At 35.6% G+C, this 17,586-nt stretch overlaps 1 protein-coding gene across 7 annotated transcripts; it reads right to left on the bottom strand.

Annotated features, from left to right (window-relative positions):
* Nucleotides 1-60: 60 nt before the first annotated feature.
* LOC110685245 (serine/threonine-protein kinase EDR1-like) lies at nucleotides 61-17,283 on the bottom strand. Of its 7 annotated transcripts, none has more exons than XM_021861740.1 (17): nucleotides 16,987-17,283; nucleotides 14,621-15,054; nucleotides 14,123-14,326; nucleotides 11,458-11,649; nucleotides 11,100-11,359; nucleotides 9,764-9,874; nucleotides 9,487-9,576; nucleotides 6,277-6,372; nucleotides 5,499-5,585; nucleotides 4,561-4,681; nucleotides 3,373-3,670; nucleotides 2,441-2,564; nucleotides 2,339-2,358; nucleotides 1,887-2,043; nucleotides 1,040-1,328; nucleotides 866-938; nucleotides 61-291 (listed from the first exon to the last, which is right to left on the bottom strand). In XM_021861740.1, the coding sequence occupies exons 2-17, from the start codon at nucleotides 14,855-14,857 to the stop codon at nucleotides 209-211; spliced, it is 2,442 nt and encodes an 813-aa protein (XP_021717432.1). In that variant the 5' UTR covers nucleotides 14,858-15,054; nucleotides 16,987-17,283; the 3' UTR covers nucleotides 61-208. The 7 variants fall into 7 exon arrangements, with proteins under 7 accessions (XP_021717432.1, XP_021717433.1, XP_021717430.1 ...); XM_021861741.1 differs by having other exon boundaries at nucleotides 14,621-15,029; XM_021861738.1 differs by having other exon boundaries at nucleotides 14,621-14,999.
* Between the last annotated feature and the right edge of the window lie 303 nt (nucleotides 17,284-17,586).

The following is a 17,586-nucleotide window of genomic DNA, read 5'->3' as shown; positions in this document are numbered from 1 at the left end:
ATAGCTGTAACTCTCTCAACAGTTTACTACTGATGTGAAATTCTCTAAGATGTAATTCTCTTCGCAATTCAAATTATAATCTCCCCTTTTTCCATTTCAAAATTTGAAATATCATCTACTAAGTTTACAACAAAGAGAGCCGGAAACATGGATAATGGTAACAACTCTATTCCTCTACTAACATTCTCTCGCTATACAAGGATGTGAATTAGCAAAGTGCATATTCGCAGTCAAGCAAGCGGGAAAGTATCTCCTTGCAGTTTGGTCGTTCATGTGGTTCTGCCCAACAATCTGCAACAATTAAATCAGACAATGAGCTCCTAAGTCCCAACAAAACAATCTTATGACGCCAAAAGAAAATGAAAAATTTTAATATAATCAAGTTAGTATTCAACAATTGACTTTTACTGGCAGTGCCACTCCAAAACAACAATGGTTCATGGGACTTAACTTCGTAGTAGAAGTTAAGGTTCAAGAAAATTTACATGGGTTTTGTTTCCTGACATTAGTCCAGCAAAGATAGTTGACTCGTGTGTCATGTACTCTCAACCATGGTGAACATTCTATATGGACTACAGGATGCAAATCTTTAGATAATCTTAATTCAAGTAAACACTAACAATATAGTGAACAAGAATCATATAACATGTACTCTATTTCATTATTTCTATTAAACCAACTCAGCACTATACCTATTCTGTATACGTCAACCAAACTGATTTTGTGGCAAAATATTTGAGGCAGACAGAAGTCACAGAACTATTTTCTATAGCTCAGTATATGTCATGCACTTCAAGTAGATAGTTGGCAAATCAATGAACTCTCAGCTATAGAAGAAAAGATGTAGCAATAATCAGAAGAGTACCTGTAATGAGCCGACCAAGAGGTCCCTCGGGAATTTCTAAACGTGAACCCTCATTTGCAACAGCATAAACCACCTGCAAAATAATGTCCAGATTAGGCATAACCAAAATTAGTTCGCCAAATTTTACCTTCTTCAGGTCCAACAAGCAAACTTAGCAAGGTAAGTACTAAATACCTTTTCCGGTGGTACACCTTCCCAAGGCCTGCTCAGAGTACAGAGCTCCCACATGATGACACCAAGGCTAAATATGTCACACTTTTCTGTAAAAGGTTCATTCCGTATGAGTTCAGGAGCCATCCATTCAGGAGTTCCAGCAGATGAAGAGTCTCCGATGGGTGAGTCTGTCATTATCCTTGACAATCCAAAATCACATATCTTTACTGTCCAATGTTTGTTCACAAGACAGTTAGCACTCTTCAAATCACGGTGAACAATCTTCATTCGGTGTATGCACATCAACCCTCTGTAAGTGGCACACAGAAACTATGGTAAGTTTGCATTCATAAGATTTAACAAACCTAAATAGATGAGAGTAGTCCAACCTAAGCCAAAAGCCAACGATAATTCATCAATCACACAGCATATTCTAGTTTGAGATATAATTTCATCCAAATGTAAATGTAGATGCTAATGATAGAAAAGCAGGACATTTGACTAAGCTGTCAGAGTTATCCTTTTTAGCAATAATGACCCATTGAAGAATAAATACCTTACTATTATCTCCTGAATTACACATTATTCATGCAACCCTGGGAACTTGAGAAGTACTATCATTGTTACATCATACAATCATACCCCTTATGAGTAGCATAATTGCCATTTTCAACATGCAGCTTAAATTTGTATAATTTGGTCTGGATAACGGTAACACTTCAATTGAAAATCAACACAGAAAATTGTAAATCATTCAACGACTGAGGAATTTAGTTTGTCTCGTAGCAAGAGTATCAGTCACAAATGCAATACGAAGTAGAAAAATGACAAAAACTAGTTTTAAATATTATAGCATAATCAGACAAACCTGCATATATCACGTAGCATTTTTAATCTCCTCCTCCAGCTAAGCTTCTTCTTCTGACCACTCAGGTGGATCAGATAATACAAAGAACCCATTTCCATGTATTCTGTGACCATTGATAAGCGTGGTGGTCTTGTGCAAGCACCAAGAAACAAAATAACTGCAGAAAAGACCAATAGTAAATGAGAATACAACAAGACAACAAACTATGAAGTACTATGGTATTCAGTAGTAACAAGATTTTCGTAATAAGTAACGCAGCACTGTAGGCTTCCCAGATGAGTATTTAAAATCCCAATTAATATGTTTGCCAAATTCTAAGGCTTACTCCTATCTATCTCAGATGATCTTGATTATATAATTTATACTTGGTTCTACGGCCAAATTTTGCACATGAAGAGCCAGATGCAGATATTATTTTTGAAAATGCAATTATAACAAAATAAGATGGTTACCATTTGGGTGTCGAAGGCGGCTGGAGGCAACACAGGAAAAAGAAAAGGTGTTAGATTTCACAAAACAAAAAAAAAAAACATAAAGAAATAAAACTGTAGTACCTAAGAATAGCTATTTCATTGCAGAAGTCCTCCATGTTTTCAGAAGTCAGATCCTGCTCTAAAAACAATTTGATGGCAACATCCGTCCCATTCCATATTCCTCGAAAAACTTCCCCAAAGAATCCTAGTTTATGAAGAAAGATAACATAATTAACAAAAAAATGGTAATTATACTTTATAAAATGGTGTAGCAAAAAGATCTGTTAAAAAGTACTCATTTCAATCAAAATTAATAGTGTGGAGAAAGTTGTCACCTTTCATTAAAAACAATTTGATTTGTTTGTATCTTCAATTTTGCTTCGTAGTAACAGAAAAATAACATAAAAGATCTTTAACCAAGTCTTAGAATCTGACAAGTAGAAAAGGAATGATACTCCCATAGACTAAATAAGGATTTCAATCAGAGACATGCCATAAAAGCAATCAAAACCCAAGTTAGACCTTTGGTTCAACAATTTCCTTTAAATTATAAACCAATAATCAAAGCCTATTAGTTGTCACTGAATCCAAACAAAATAATGTAGACAGAAGGTAGTCGACATTTCAGGTGGATATGGTCTCTAATAGAGAGCCTTATGAAGGACACATGAGGCCTGCCATACAAGTGTCTGATTTTATCCTTTTCAAGCTGCACAACTGCAAAATCTTATGCCCGTCAATCTCCACAACCATTCCTTTGGCACATCGTTTATACATTACTATCCACATGTTCAATCTATCTTACATTTCCTAATTCCTAGGCTAATTAATCAATTTTACCCTTAACATTGCTATCGTTATGCAGCTAAGAGCCTAAGAGTACCAAATACAGACAGCTTAGACTTGCAATGAACACCTGGACCACAGTTACAGCATATTTACAGTAGCATCAGCAGTTCCTAACAGTTTCACAGCTCCAGTACACAACAGAAGAGCAAGAGAAGAGGGCTTACCGATTCCAACACGAGTTCCAACAGTCAACTCAGAAAAATCAATATTCCATTCATCATAAGGAAGCAGGGATTTGTCACGATACATGCGCGCTTCCAAAATTTTATTCCATGTTGACACCATTTCATCACTTGGAGCCTGTCCTGATGTCATATTCCTTTCTAAGGTTCGACTCATGTATTGATGAGGAGATGATGGTAGTGATACAGCTTTTTGAGTACTTTGCTCCCCATGCAGAGCATATAAAGCAGATCTGGCCCCAGAAATTTCATCTCGATTCCCAAGACGGAAATCAGAAGCCTGAATGTGGAAGGATAAATTGGTCAGTGACACTAATAAGTTCTATGCAGTCTAATACACTCTCGTCAAGAACCATTTTCTTTTTGGTATGATTGATCAAATATTCAAGAAAACATTGTTGTACTAGATTTTCAAGCAGGCTTACATGGTCCCTAAAACACATGCAACACTTTACATCTGTTCCCATAGGAAAAATAGAAAAAACTAATAAATAAAAATTTGAAGTCTTGACAGAGATTTGAGCAACAATGTGCTATCACATAGGATATTGACTATCAGAATCCACCTTACAAGTTTCTGTAGTCAACTCAAAAATAAAAAATAAAAAATAATAATAACAAAATAAAATAAAATTTTAAAAAAAAAAAAGCAAAAAGACAGGATAAAGGAAGATTTTTAAATCAAAGAACTATGTAGTACATATTAACCAGTAGAATAAAAAAAAAAAAAAAATTCATACATTAAGGAGGCGTTTGGTTAGAGTATTGGAAATAGAGTGGAAAGGAAACATAAAAGAGGGAGGAAAGGAATCATTTAACTGTTACCTTTAAATTTGTTTGGTTTAACCATGAAAAGGAATCATTTACACCTAACTCCCTTTCTTTTTGTTTAAGGAGGGTAAGGGTAATTGTTACCTTAAGTTTTAGAGAGGTAACAAATAGGTGGAAACCATTACCCCTAGGTAATGGTTATTGTTACCTAAACCTTCTAACCAAACCATTGGCAAAGGTAATAGTTAAATTGAATCTGTTTCCAACCCAAAATAACTCTTACCAAACATGCTCTAAGTAGCAAACATGATAGAATCTAGGGAAAAAACTGTATATCAAAGAGTAATTCCCTTTTAGACCAACATACATACAGTCTACTATAAAGTGAAACCTACATACATTTGTCTCAGGATTAGCACCAGCGTTAGTACTGCTGGGCGAAGTGGGAAGAGACCTGTCCTCACCCCGATCTCTCAAAATACGGTTTTGCTTCAACGTCTCATTCATTGCTCGCACAGCCCTGAAAATTTAAAACACACATACATAAGAATGTAAACCATACCCGCAATATTAATAAAGCAAGTAATTAAGAATTTCCAGGGTCAAACAATTCTCTTTAATATGAACCCTGCTCAAGCAAGCAACCAACAACATAAATTGTTCAAGTAATATAATATAAAACAAAAGGCATAATATGTCAGTTTGGCATTTCATGTATCCGAGTGGCAGAACAGTATTTTATAATGTCTGGCTCATACAAGGAAATAATCACAGCAGATGCATTTTGGGCCAGATCAGCTCAACTTGCATCCATCACAAAAGATGACTGTCACATCTGTCAGTCATTCTCCAGGAAACAATAATAATCTGGATGAAATCCAGAAAAGTACAATAAGTTTAATTGTTGAAAATCATGAAGAAAAAAAATATATACTTCCTCTGCCAGCTATTATCTGCAACAAAGGAATATATTATATCTAACAAATAATACCCCTTTGTTGCAGATAATAGCGGGCGGAGGGAGTATATTACAGGCACAATTCACTTAAAACACTAATCAACTTTTTCCTGCACAGTATAATGATTCTGCAACAAAGGAATATATTATATCTAACAAATAATACCCCTTTGTTGCAGATAATAGCGGGCGGAGGGAGTATATTACAGGCACAATTCACTTAAAACACTAATCAACTTTTTCCTGCACAGTATAATGATAAAGTCAGCCCATGTACCTGATGCCTCACTATAAAACAATTTTATTCCCAGACTGATAGATTTGACCAACATTCTTCGACAGATGTGCAAGCTTAAACACAAACACCAGAAACACAAACCTCACGATATCGTCACCAATTTCTGGGGTGATGCTGATGCTCCTTCGTCGTAATCTACGAGCTTCAGATGTTGGTACACCAACTGATCTGTACACAAGAATCAAAAGCAGAATTTTTTTAAAAAAAAGTTTGCTCAGAAAAAACTTTAAAATAAACAATAAATTAAATTAAATTAGAGAGAGAGAGAGAGAGAGAGAGAGAGAGAGAGAGAGAGAGAGAGAGAGAGAGAGAGAGAGAGAACCCCTAACCAGAAAGCAAATTCAGAGATTTGGGAATATATATTACATAAAAACAAGAGTGCAAACATTGACAAAACTTAAACAAATCAAAGGCCTCCTACCTTCACTCCCTCAAATCAAAAGGGCAACCTAGGAATGGTAAAAACATAGGAAATCCCTAAGAAAATGCCAATATGAATTCTGTAAAATTTTTACTAAAGTTAAAACAGATAAGTTATGCCATCGTTGGGATAAATGTTCCAATATGCAATCCCTTGATAGATCATGCCATCATTATAAAAATGGACAATCTGGGAATGTTACAAACCATGGAAGATCCCTAAGAAAATTCAGAGATGAAATCTTTAGAGTTCTTACTAAAGTTAAAACAGACAAGTTATGCAATCGTTAGGAAGGATATTCCAATAAAGATCAGGATCAAATTCAACCAATTTAGGACTCTGCCTCACTATATACCTCAAATTCTCAAAAACAGATTCAGAGGCTTTTCCTTTTTACTATACAAACATTTAGCAGAGTAGAATTTAGATGTTACAGACCTTGATGAACCAGCATCATCAGCAAAATCTCTAAAGGTTTTTCTTTCACCACCAAGCATTGACCGACCTCGTGCGCGGAGTGAAGGATGCTCAGGACTACAACCATAAAAAAAAAAAAAAAAAAAAATATATATATATATATATATAGATAAGCAAAATCCAGAAGCCATACATCTATCATACATCTAAAAGTTCGATGACATGGTTGACATTGAGCAAAGGTAGACATACTTTTTGACATGAAATACCACCAAATGAACAGCATAAGCACACTTATGTGACCCATTCCCTTAAATAAGAGATGCAAATCACATTACAAGAACAGATAAGCTCCTTTTCCTTTTTCTTTTTTTTTTCCCTTATTTGTATATTTCCCCTTTCTATGACAGAGAAAGGTTTAACAAAAATTATAAGTAATAACAAAAAGAGCTACTAGACAGTTTTGGGCAAAAACTTATATAACCAAGCAATGTACAGCAGTTGATTTCATGGGCTCAAGGCCACATGGAGGACACATGGTAAGCAAGTAATGGAATCATTCAGTCAATCACAAGAAAATCATTGTCATGGGCATCTGTTATACAATTAGGGATTCAGGAGCACTGGTTGTTTTTAACATTTTATCCACAATCATAAGACATTTATAAGAAGAAAGTCCTGGGTTTATATGTTTGTGTAGATTAAAGAAGCGGAAAGGGAAACAAAAATATCACCACCATTCACCGTATTACAACCTTTACCACTAAGAGGACTTCAAACACAATAATCTATCCAATGCTTTTAAAGTCACCAAAAACTAACATCAGACACCCATCACACCACCCTCTCCAAAGAGGTGGTGACCTCCAACAAGACTGCAACCATCGTCCCCCCCCCCCTCTCACTTTATATTCTCTTTCACTCTTTTACTCAAATCTAGATCTCAGGAATTCAGGTGGTTATGGGAAGGGTTTTTAAGTGGTGGGGGTGCATAATTGGTGGTGTGTGAATTTTTGATGAATGAGGGTGAATTTTCAGGTTGGATTGGGGTGTTATAGGGTTACAGGCAGTGGTTGGGTGGATTCTATGGAGGCTAGCAGTAGTGGTTTGGTGGATTTTGTGAAGTTCGGTGGGTTTGTTGGTGACGCCAACAATGGTGGTGAGGCCGATGCCGCTGAAGGTGGACCGGTGGTGGTGGGTTGATGCTGATAAAATAAATAAATAAATAAATAAAGGTGCTAACGGTGGTGAATTAGTGGTGAGGTCGGAGGTAGATTTATGGTGGTGTGGTGGTGGTGGCTAAGGAAAGGAAATTAAAATGAGTGAGGGGAGGGGGGAATCAACTTAGAAAAAACTTTGGGAGAATGGAGAAGGTAAAGGCAATGACCTAAATATCACTACAAACGTCAACAAAGGGAATCAACTCTTTTGATCCTCTTACCCTTTCCAAAATACCCTGTACCAAATGCCCCCTAGCTGCAGTTTGTAAAAAAGTGAGTGGGTTTAAGAAAACGGTGGATAAAGTTAGTATAAAGAATGAAAAAGTGGATGGGTATAAGAAAACCGTGGATAAGGTAAGAGAGTGAGTGGAGAGATGTAAACAGTGTGGAGTAAGAAGGGTAAGGTAGTAAATAGGGTTTGCCAACAATGATTAAAATAAAATAAGTCAAAACTTTCTGAAACACCCCAAAACGAAAACTGAGTCGGACATTCCTGATCAGACAAAGCATATATTATCAATATCTCAATACAAAAAAGAAGGGAAAAGGCAACTCAAGTGCAGCGCTGCATTTTGATAGAATAATTTTATGACGGGTACTATTGAATTGTGACACGAGAGTTTGGTGGCAGAAATTTTCTTCTGCTGAGGCAATTAATGGCTACATCAGGATTAGCCAATGATCCAAAAATGTATTTTCCCAAGTCCCAAGTACTTAGCCATTAAATATTAGACCTAGTTTAACCCTGCTCTCCACCACAAGGGAAATATAAAACCTAGTTATGCACCTACAGTGTGTCCATGGCTTGCATTCTCAATGCCAGTATAAAAATGTTGCATTACCTACTACAAAAACATATAAATTATGCTATAAGATACAGGATCTGCATCTACTTCAATTTTTTGGATAAAAAAAATAAAAAAATTTGAAAAAGTAGCTAGCTATTTGATTTTGACAGCAATAAATGAGAAAACAAACATGCTAACTTTCCTCAATAGCATCTTGTGTTCTATAAAATGATCATATTGACAGACAACATAGCGCGAGAGCTGATATGCCAAAGGCACAACCTACTTGTGCTAGTACACACAAATCAACAAAGGAACTTAAAATTTTGTGTGACTAAACAAAGAACTGATACAACATAACAAATCAAAGAGATGCCATCAACAAAATGTAGTCACCATCTAGTTTCATCAATATGATTAAGCTTCTTAGTAGTAGACAGAAGATAATTTTAACCACATATGAGGAATAGAAATGAAATGCCAAGACCTCATATCTCCTTAGTTTAAGATACCAGGAAATTGACAGGTACTATATATTATGATGCTAATTTGGTATACTAGTATAGAATTATTTCTTTTCAATATTAGAATCGGCAACAAGCACTACTAGAGCATCATTTATGTATGTCATTAACTATTACTGTCTCCGTTTTTAAATACTTGCTCCACTTTCCATTTCTGGCCGTTTTCGAATCCTTGTTCCATTTCCTTATTTGGAAAGCTTTTACAATATTTGACTCCTTCTCTTAACTAGTGGACCAACATAAATCATATTTTATTAATTTCATACTCTCTCCTCCAATTCTCTCAACTACTTTTACTTTTTACAATTTTTAATTCTTCCACGTACCCGACTACCTCCATATTTTATTACTTTCTGCGATTTCTCCTAAAACTCCGCACATAGAGAAATGAAGCAAGTATTTAAAAACGGAGGGAGTAGTAATTAACCATCACTTTTGTACATCGTTAATCAATTACACTAATCTCAGTTCTACACAAAGCAATATTAACCTTCACAATAGATGTCAAGATTGTCAACTAGGATGCCCAAACGGCTTAAGATTTCAACAGCCAAATTCTAGTAGCTAATTTCAAACCTAATGAACAATAACTGCAGAATGAGGATGCATTTTCAACAAACATATCAAAAAATAATAAAAACAGTAAAAAAGAAAAAAAAATCCTCATCACTTGAAGATGGAAGTGGAACCAAGGAACACCTTGAACTAGCAGTCCGCTGTTCAGCAATGACCTTCCTCCGACTCCGTCTCCAAAATGTAGTCGCGATGTTCGGTTCACTATGTGATAAACTGAGGCTTGTTAAAAAATCAGCCCAACCTGAGCACTAATATGGCAAAAATTGAACTAGGAAGACACAGAAATCCTTAATTGGTATATGTATTCATTAAGATACCCCCTTCCCCAGAGAGAGAGAAAGAGAGGGAGACTCAAGTCCTTGGCATTAAATGTCGAAGTAGATGGAAACGGGTCAAATACCTCAATCTTCTTTCAAGAGTAGCAGTTCTAAGCACTCTATTTTGCAGCGAAGGACCAGCAGCATTCATATCAAACCTCCTCGCGAATTGACCAGTATCATCTTTCTCTGCACTGAAGTAAATAAAAGAACATTGACAAAATGTATCTAGCAACCATGTCTATGGGTCGATATGGAGCAACCCTCGCCTTTATGTTACATACATTGAATGGACCTAAGAGATACAAGACGCAGAACTATACTCAATCATGTTGAATCTTCAATTAGTTTTAGATTTTAATATATAAATTAACAATTTTCAAAGCATACTAAACAACTACAATTTATGAAAGAAAATTTTAAAGCTAAAGTTGCAAATATTGACACTTACATCAACCCAAAGATACACCAGTAAGGACAGAGGAGAGTTAAAATAACTGAAATGTTAGATGCTCAGGGAGGCCAAAGAAGACTTGAATGGAGGGAGGTAAAAATAACATGAAAAAAATGAGTTTGCAAGAGCAGGCAATATTCAGTAGAATTGAAAAAGAAGATCTTTGTGAACGACCACAGGAGTGAAAAAAAGTATCTGATGGACAAGTGGCTAGTGGTTTAAAAACTGACTAAGAAACTTCTTAGTGGCCTGATCAGTTTATTTACACATTGCAGTATTGCACCAGTCTATTCATATCATCACAGGTTCTCCAGGAACACCTCCCCATATCAATATAAAAATAATTATTTCCAAGTGGACTTTCACAGCCCGAGTCGACAACTGGACATACATATTCCATCCCTCCAGGTGCAGTTTTTTTTTTTTCATTCAGTTACTTAACAGTGTACACCAATGGTTTAGAAATATAATTATATCCACAAAACCAGGAGAAGGTAGTAATAAATAACACACATCTCAACAAACTATAACCCTCACAAAAACAAACCCTTTGAACCCTAAAGTTTTCAATATGCTCCAAATAAACCCACCATCAATTTTTTCTTTCTTCCAAAATAGAACAACCTTTATCAACAACATCAGTGTCTGGATATGCTTTTCAAAACATAAGATGCAGATGCTCAATACGAGAAATTATAAAAACTAGCAAGAAGGAAACAACATTTACTGAAAAAAAAAAAAAAAAAAAAAAAAAAAAAAAAACTCCACTTGTTTTAGCAGGAGATTCAAGGATCTATATAATATTTACAGTCATGAACAATCATATACCACAACTTAATTGCAATATATAGTCGTAACATACAATCTTTCTGGACACCATATCAAAGCCTGAATTGCCAATAATATAAAAAATTAAGATTACTTTTTAACATATAATAGGACATAGCAATCTTGCTCCAACTAACCTTTCTTGATCAACTCTTTCAGAAAATCCACACATAGGACTGTTGGGCTCAAGTGGAGAGTCACAAGAATCATTTTCTGCAGAGTCACTCTCCCCTGCTGCGGAGATATGGGTTAAAAAAATAGCCCTGGTAGATCGAGGAATCAGTTGACCAGGAAACCTCATGAGATCAACCAGAAGTTCCACTGAATTCAATACTACTACCACAGACATATGCTTAGATGAATCTGCACACTCAATTCTTTCATCATTGGGCAATCCCTGGAAGAAGAAAATATGGAAAAAGAGACTAGATACATTAAGACAAGATAACATTGAGAAAAGAATTGTGAACCAGTCTCAAGATGAGGGTAACATACCACCATAAGCTTACTCTCTAGACCAACAGTATCTGCCAGAACTTTGAATAAAATTGCACGAGGACGACATGAACCATTTTTTATTTGACCAAGCAACTGAACCCCACGAGACATGGAACCTTGAGAAGCTTCCTCTAGAAGAGACTTCACAGGACTGGATTCCAAATTAGGACGTTTATAGAGATCAGAAACCTGTCAGAGTAACAGTAGGAAGAAAATTAATATCAGTTTCATGGAGGGGCAAACCATCAAGATCATGAAAACATATATATATATATATATAATATATATATATATATATATTATAAAGCTGAATTATTACCATCAATATATAAAATCAATAGAAGAAACTAGCTAAAGAGCACAATTAAAAAAAAGCATCACATTACCAGGGCTATATAATTATGTACATAAAAATGCCAGCTAAATGAGGAAAATCTATAAGCCAAGTATCAATGAAGCACAAAACATAGTTGACCTAGGGCTTTTTTGGTTGACATGGGAACTAAAATTCCTAAGGTAATTTGTAATTCATGGGAATTTATTTCCTTCACACAATTCCTAGGAAATAGCCATAAGAAATTTGTAATTCATAGGAATTTTGAGCGACCAAGGGGAGGTGGGCAATTTATTTCCCATGTTTTGTGGGAAGTTTTAATTCCCATGAATTTCCAATTCCTCCATTTTCACAATTTGTTGTCAACTAAATAGTAACCCCATTTGCAAATTCCCATGAATTTTCATTGCCCACATGTTTTAAGGTTAATCAAACAAGCACTTAGAAGTTTACGAAAGCACCATGCTAACTGACCAGCAAGACAATATTATCTAGAGCAATGCATTAACACCATGGAACTATGGAAGAATTTGAATGATCATATAACTACAAGCTGATGCAGCATATTTGCACTACCCCCAGTTCCCCATGTCATGTCCAACTAGAGGTGATCATGGGTCAGGCTTTGCCCTAAAGATCGGCCCAAACCCGCCATTTTGGACCAAAATCGGGCCAGGACAAAATTTTAATTGAAACTTGATTTTTCGGGCTGCCCAAACCCATTCTATTTATTGAAATTTGGGCTGAGCCAGGGCCCCAAAATCTGTCCAAACCCGGGTTTTTTGGGCCACGCCAGCAAGCCGGGCTTGGCTTGATCAGCTCCAATGCCATATCCAAATTCCATTTTGAGCTTGCTCCAATGCTCCATCACTCAAACCAAAAAAATTCCTCAAACTCCCATCACTGCCGCCTATGGACCAATAAACACTCTATCTTTCCCAGCCACCAAACCAGGAGCTGGAAACATTATGAAAGAGTCCATGGTTATTTAGCTTTGCTGACCAGAACCTCTATCAAATCAACCCCATATTGAAACACACACGTCCATGATAGGAAACCACTATTGCCACACATAAATAAGCTGAGTATGATCTAAATTTTTATGGCTACATCAGCCATCTGATGTCTTCACAAGAGGAGGAGAAGGTAAAAATTCAGAGCATATGGGCATTTCATATCACAACAAAAAATCGTACTTTAAACAGCAGAAATTTTCAACCGCTAAGATGTCCGTAGGTATCATGGTTTTGTTCTCTTCACCTTATTTAATTTAATGTATTCTCGTCTGAATTTTTCAATTTCTGGTCCGGTCGGGTCTAGTATGGTCAGATTTGGTCTAGTCTCATATTGTGTTGATTTTGTTGATTTTTATTTCTAATCTAACTCATCCTCATACTATTGTTTGATGTGGATGGTCGTGATATTTCTGATTTGGTATGGCCTCATCTGGTCTGATGTGGTTTTAACAAGAATAAGTAACACGAAGTAACTAGAAAATATATCTGAATTTGATTTTTTATTTCTACTCTGGTCTAGTTTAAAGTCTGGTCTGTTTATGTTTTAAGGTTGGCTGGGTAATTTGACGGATTGAGTTCTTAACAGCCATAAAATTAACCAACCGAAATTATGGCTGATTTTAGACACCTACCGCATTAACCGAAATACCGACCAATGCTTTTTCATCAAATCCGACAACCCAGCAAACCTTAAAACAAAACCCAACCCCCTCACTTGTATCACCCACCTCCTTTTTTCCACTCATTCTCTCACATTAACAATTAGCTCGTCAGCTTTCTATCTCTCATCCACCTCCCTCCCTAGCATCAATTACCTTCTCTTTCATCAACCTCCTCCTTTCAGCTGACAGGCCCAACCCCGTCCACTTGAGAATAAAGCTTTGGTTTTGTTGTTGTTAGACAAATGTGAAAATTCTAATAGAAAGAAAGGACATAATATAAAATCATGGATATAAATAAACAGTACTATGGTGGATACATAGCAAAGAATGGTTGTAAATAACAATCTCGAAAGTAATGGTGAAAGAAGTGATTGTATAATTGATGCCAAAGGTGGGGCTTCCTCTTTCTTATTTTTTTGGAAAATTTTACTTTTCCTACGGCATTTTGGTTCACCCCATCCAAGGATGAGAGTATTAATTTAGGGATTGTGTAAGCAAATGAAACTGTAACAATTAAGAGAAATAACAAACAACTAGATAGAGAGGCTAACAAATTATAGGCTAGAATATATATAAAATGATAAATATCAAGTTAAAAGCCAAAATAACGAGGTAGGAGTGACAAGACAATATTGTTAAGTAGTGCTTACCAATCCAGCAATCTTCTTTATTATAGCAGCCGGATTTGAGTTTAATCCTTTCACTAAAGCCGTTATAAGTTGCTTTAACATATGAAGTTTCTTATCCCTCTGGGCATCTACAAGAATTATATCAGCCCTGAGGCCGTCAGCTTCCAAAGTAGAAAGCTCATCTAGCGTAGGAAGACGATCAAACATCTCCTTGAGCTTCTTATCCTGCAAACGTACAACGCATCAATATGTTAAGTCTCATAACCGTTGTGATAAGCAAGTTTAGAAAACTTTCCTTACCTAACCATCATTCATGCAAAAATAAAATAGAAGAAATAAGATAAAAATATTACAGAAGGATCATTTTTTCTCTGGCAACCAACAATCCAACATTACTAACACCATCTATGACCTAATGTATTAACAGTTGTAAAATTTCAGGTATACCTAAACCACATTTTAAAATAACATAAAATGATAAAAGCAGTTGAAAAAACAGGTACAAGCAAAACTACTTACCGGAACAACAGAATAAAAGCCATTTGGAATAGCTTCAGAGAGCACTCCAGTGCTCCAGAGAATCTGAGACGCTGTCTCAGAGAACTGCTCATCCTGCTCATTGTGTCTAATGGCTTCCTTACGTTCTTGAGAAGTCAAAGAAACCGATCCAAAATCTTCCACAAAATCTGAATCCCACCAGGTAGAATTAGAAGACCCCTGTTCTGTTTGCCCAGTATCATCATGTGTCTCTTCCATGTTGTCAAATATTTGGAATGCAAAACCATTTCGCCCCCACTTATTACCCCATAAAAACTCCTTCCCATCCAGATGTGGTATCAAAACAACAAATCATTGGCTTAATTTTGCATCCCATGACCTTGAGGCACACAGCCTGTGCCTTTCAGATAATAGAATCATATCAGTTTTCCTATAAATTAAAATCCTCCCATCACCTATATTGGTAAAGGCAACAAAATAGGGTTGGCGTCCCATACACATAAAAGTAAATCAGTTAAACTCAGTTGAAAACAGCAGCTAATGAACTCAGTTGATACATATTTTTTAAAACATCCTCTTCAGATACCTAATACAATTGAAACCCAGTACCCAACTTTCAATGCCTGCAGTAAAGTCTATTCTAAATCATTCTGACCAGACTTTCATCCCAAAGCTACATCCAGAACACTACTAGGAAGAAAAACGATAACAATTAGCCACTAACTTCTTCAAATGATATAAATTAATAAATGGAGTACACAAGTTCCAATCACACACATAACAATTCGACAAATTAGATGTTCTCATATCATTCGCAATATTTTACACGGTTAAATCAAAGGCCTCACAGAATACAGATCTTAATAAATATTTGTGCTGGTTAAAGAAACAACATACAAAATAATAATGCAGTAGAACATGACAGCATATTTTATAGAAAATTTCCCACTATACTTTATTTTTCCACTCTTGGGAGCCAAAGGTTGACAAGACCCTCCATAAAGAATAACATTGAAATAATTTAAAGAAAACCTTGTCTACATATTCTTCTAGAAAGATTATTAATTGTTCTTGGAGATATCCAACTTACATGATAGGTTTGGATTTGTCAGAAACAATACACTTACTCTACTTTCTCTATTTTTGGTTACTTATACTAAAGGAAAGATATATTAATGTGGGTTCTTTTAGATTCGGCTCGGTATATATTTTCAAAATATATACTTTTTATAGTTTTTACCTATTGATAATTAGAGATATTAATTGTTGGAGACATGCATTGAAAAGTGTGAAAAGAGAAGTGTCTCATCTAAAAAAACACAGGAAGTATATGAAATAAGAATACTACTCACGAAAATTACAAGAACGACATAAAGGGTATTATCAATATATGATACTCCGTACACATTTTGTTGTGATCAATTAATTTGCAAAGAACCCCGATCGTTGGTAACTCGACAGAATGACATCTCAATAATGTTGACCTAAGATTTCTGAATTCACAAACTAACACAAAGGTCAGCAACCAACAGCAAGTAACGAGACAAATCAAGCTTAAGTAGGTGGCATCAGCATAACCACCAATGTCATTTCGAAAGTGGCTCACTATAATCTTTTCCTATTTAGTTATAGTATAATTAAAAAAAATGCTTCAATATTTGAAGCAACAAAATCCCCGGATTCCCGCAGTCCTGCAATGACAACTTACTGCTAAGGATATTCTAATATTACTACAAAACACAGTTGTAACATTGCCCCATCTACAACCAGCAAGTCATAAATGAACCATCACCTGAAAACCTATACAAATGTCTAGAGTTCTCGGCGCAACTAGTAAGCCTAACAAAAGGATATCTAATGATTGCCCAACGAATCGAATGCATAGTAGTACAGAATACACAACAAGATTCTTTAAGTGGTGCACAATTTAAGTTCACAATTCTTAACACCATTGACAAGATTTCCAAATGTCATAGTCGTCATTGATCTTTCAAAAAAAAAAAATAGTCGTCATTGATCAAAAGACCCTCAACGACGAAACCCGATAGTTCGTAAGCATTAAACTAACGAATTTGCTTTCTTCCAAAATAAAAATCTAACGAATTAGCAAACGATTAATTAGTTTCCAAAAATACAGCAGAACGATTAAAACCCTAATACGATCTTGAGTAATTACAACGATTAAAGGATTATAAACAACACATTAGCAACCAAATCTGACTCAATCAATCAAGATTAGGCGCATTAAAATTCTTCTCCAGCAACAAAATCGGTCGTTATAATCCAGAATAATCATAACAAATAGTTCAAGAAATAGAACCCTAAATCAAATCAACGAAACCCTAGATTGCGAAATCAAAAAATTAAAAAGATAACAAAAATGTTACCTCAGAATCTGGTTTGAATGGAGAGAGAAAACTCAGAAGCTTCTTCAATGGAGAATTGAGAGTGCGCAAGAATGTAGAATTCGGAAGATTGATGAGAAACCCAGTAGTCGGATCCAGAAGAAAGAATAGAGAAATGAAAAATGGAAGATTTATTGATTTTGATTTTATTAAAGAGTGAATTAATTTGTTAATGTTGAAGATGATCTGAAAGAAAGTGAGAAAATTGAAATGGAGGAGAGAGAAAAGGGTGGGGTGGGAAGGGAGGGAGGACGTGAGTCACGTGCTGGTTTGAGAAAGAGAAAGAAAGAAAGAAAGAAAAGGAGTGTTGTTGTTGTGACTTGTGAGATCTTTAGGGGGGAAAGAAGCAGTGTCCGACAGCCAGCTGGCAACGTGGTGGCTCACCAACATCCACACACCTTCGTCCGCGTATTATTTTTTTTCAAATCAAAATGATAAAATCCAACCTATACACCTAGAAAAAACAACAAAAGTAATTTTGAGATTTTGGATAAATTTTCATTGCTAGGTAGAACAATGTTAAATTAGGAAAGTCTTCTTGCAAAATCGTGCCCTAATCTATCTAAAAGTAAAAAATAAGAA

Source organism: Chenopodium quinoa, unplaced genomic scaffold (genome assembly GCF_001683475.1).
Source record: "Chenopodium quinoa cultivar QQ74 unplaced genomic scaffold, ASM168347v1, whole genome shotgun sequence".
Taxonomy (NCBI): domain Eukaryota; kingdom Viridiplantae; phylum Streptophyta; class Magnoliopsida; order Caryophyllales; family Amaranthaceae; genus Chenopodium; species Chenopodium quinoa.
The sequence above is the reverse complement of the archived record's forward strand: the minus strand, read 5'-3'. Positions and strand labels throughout refer to the sequence as shown.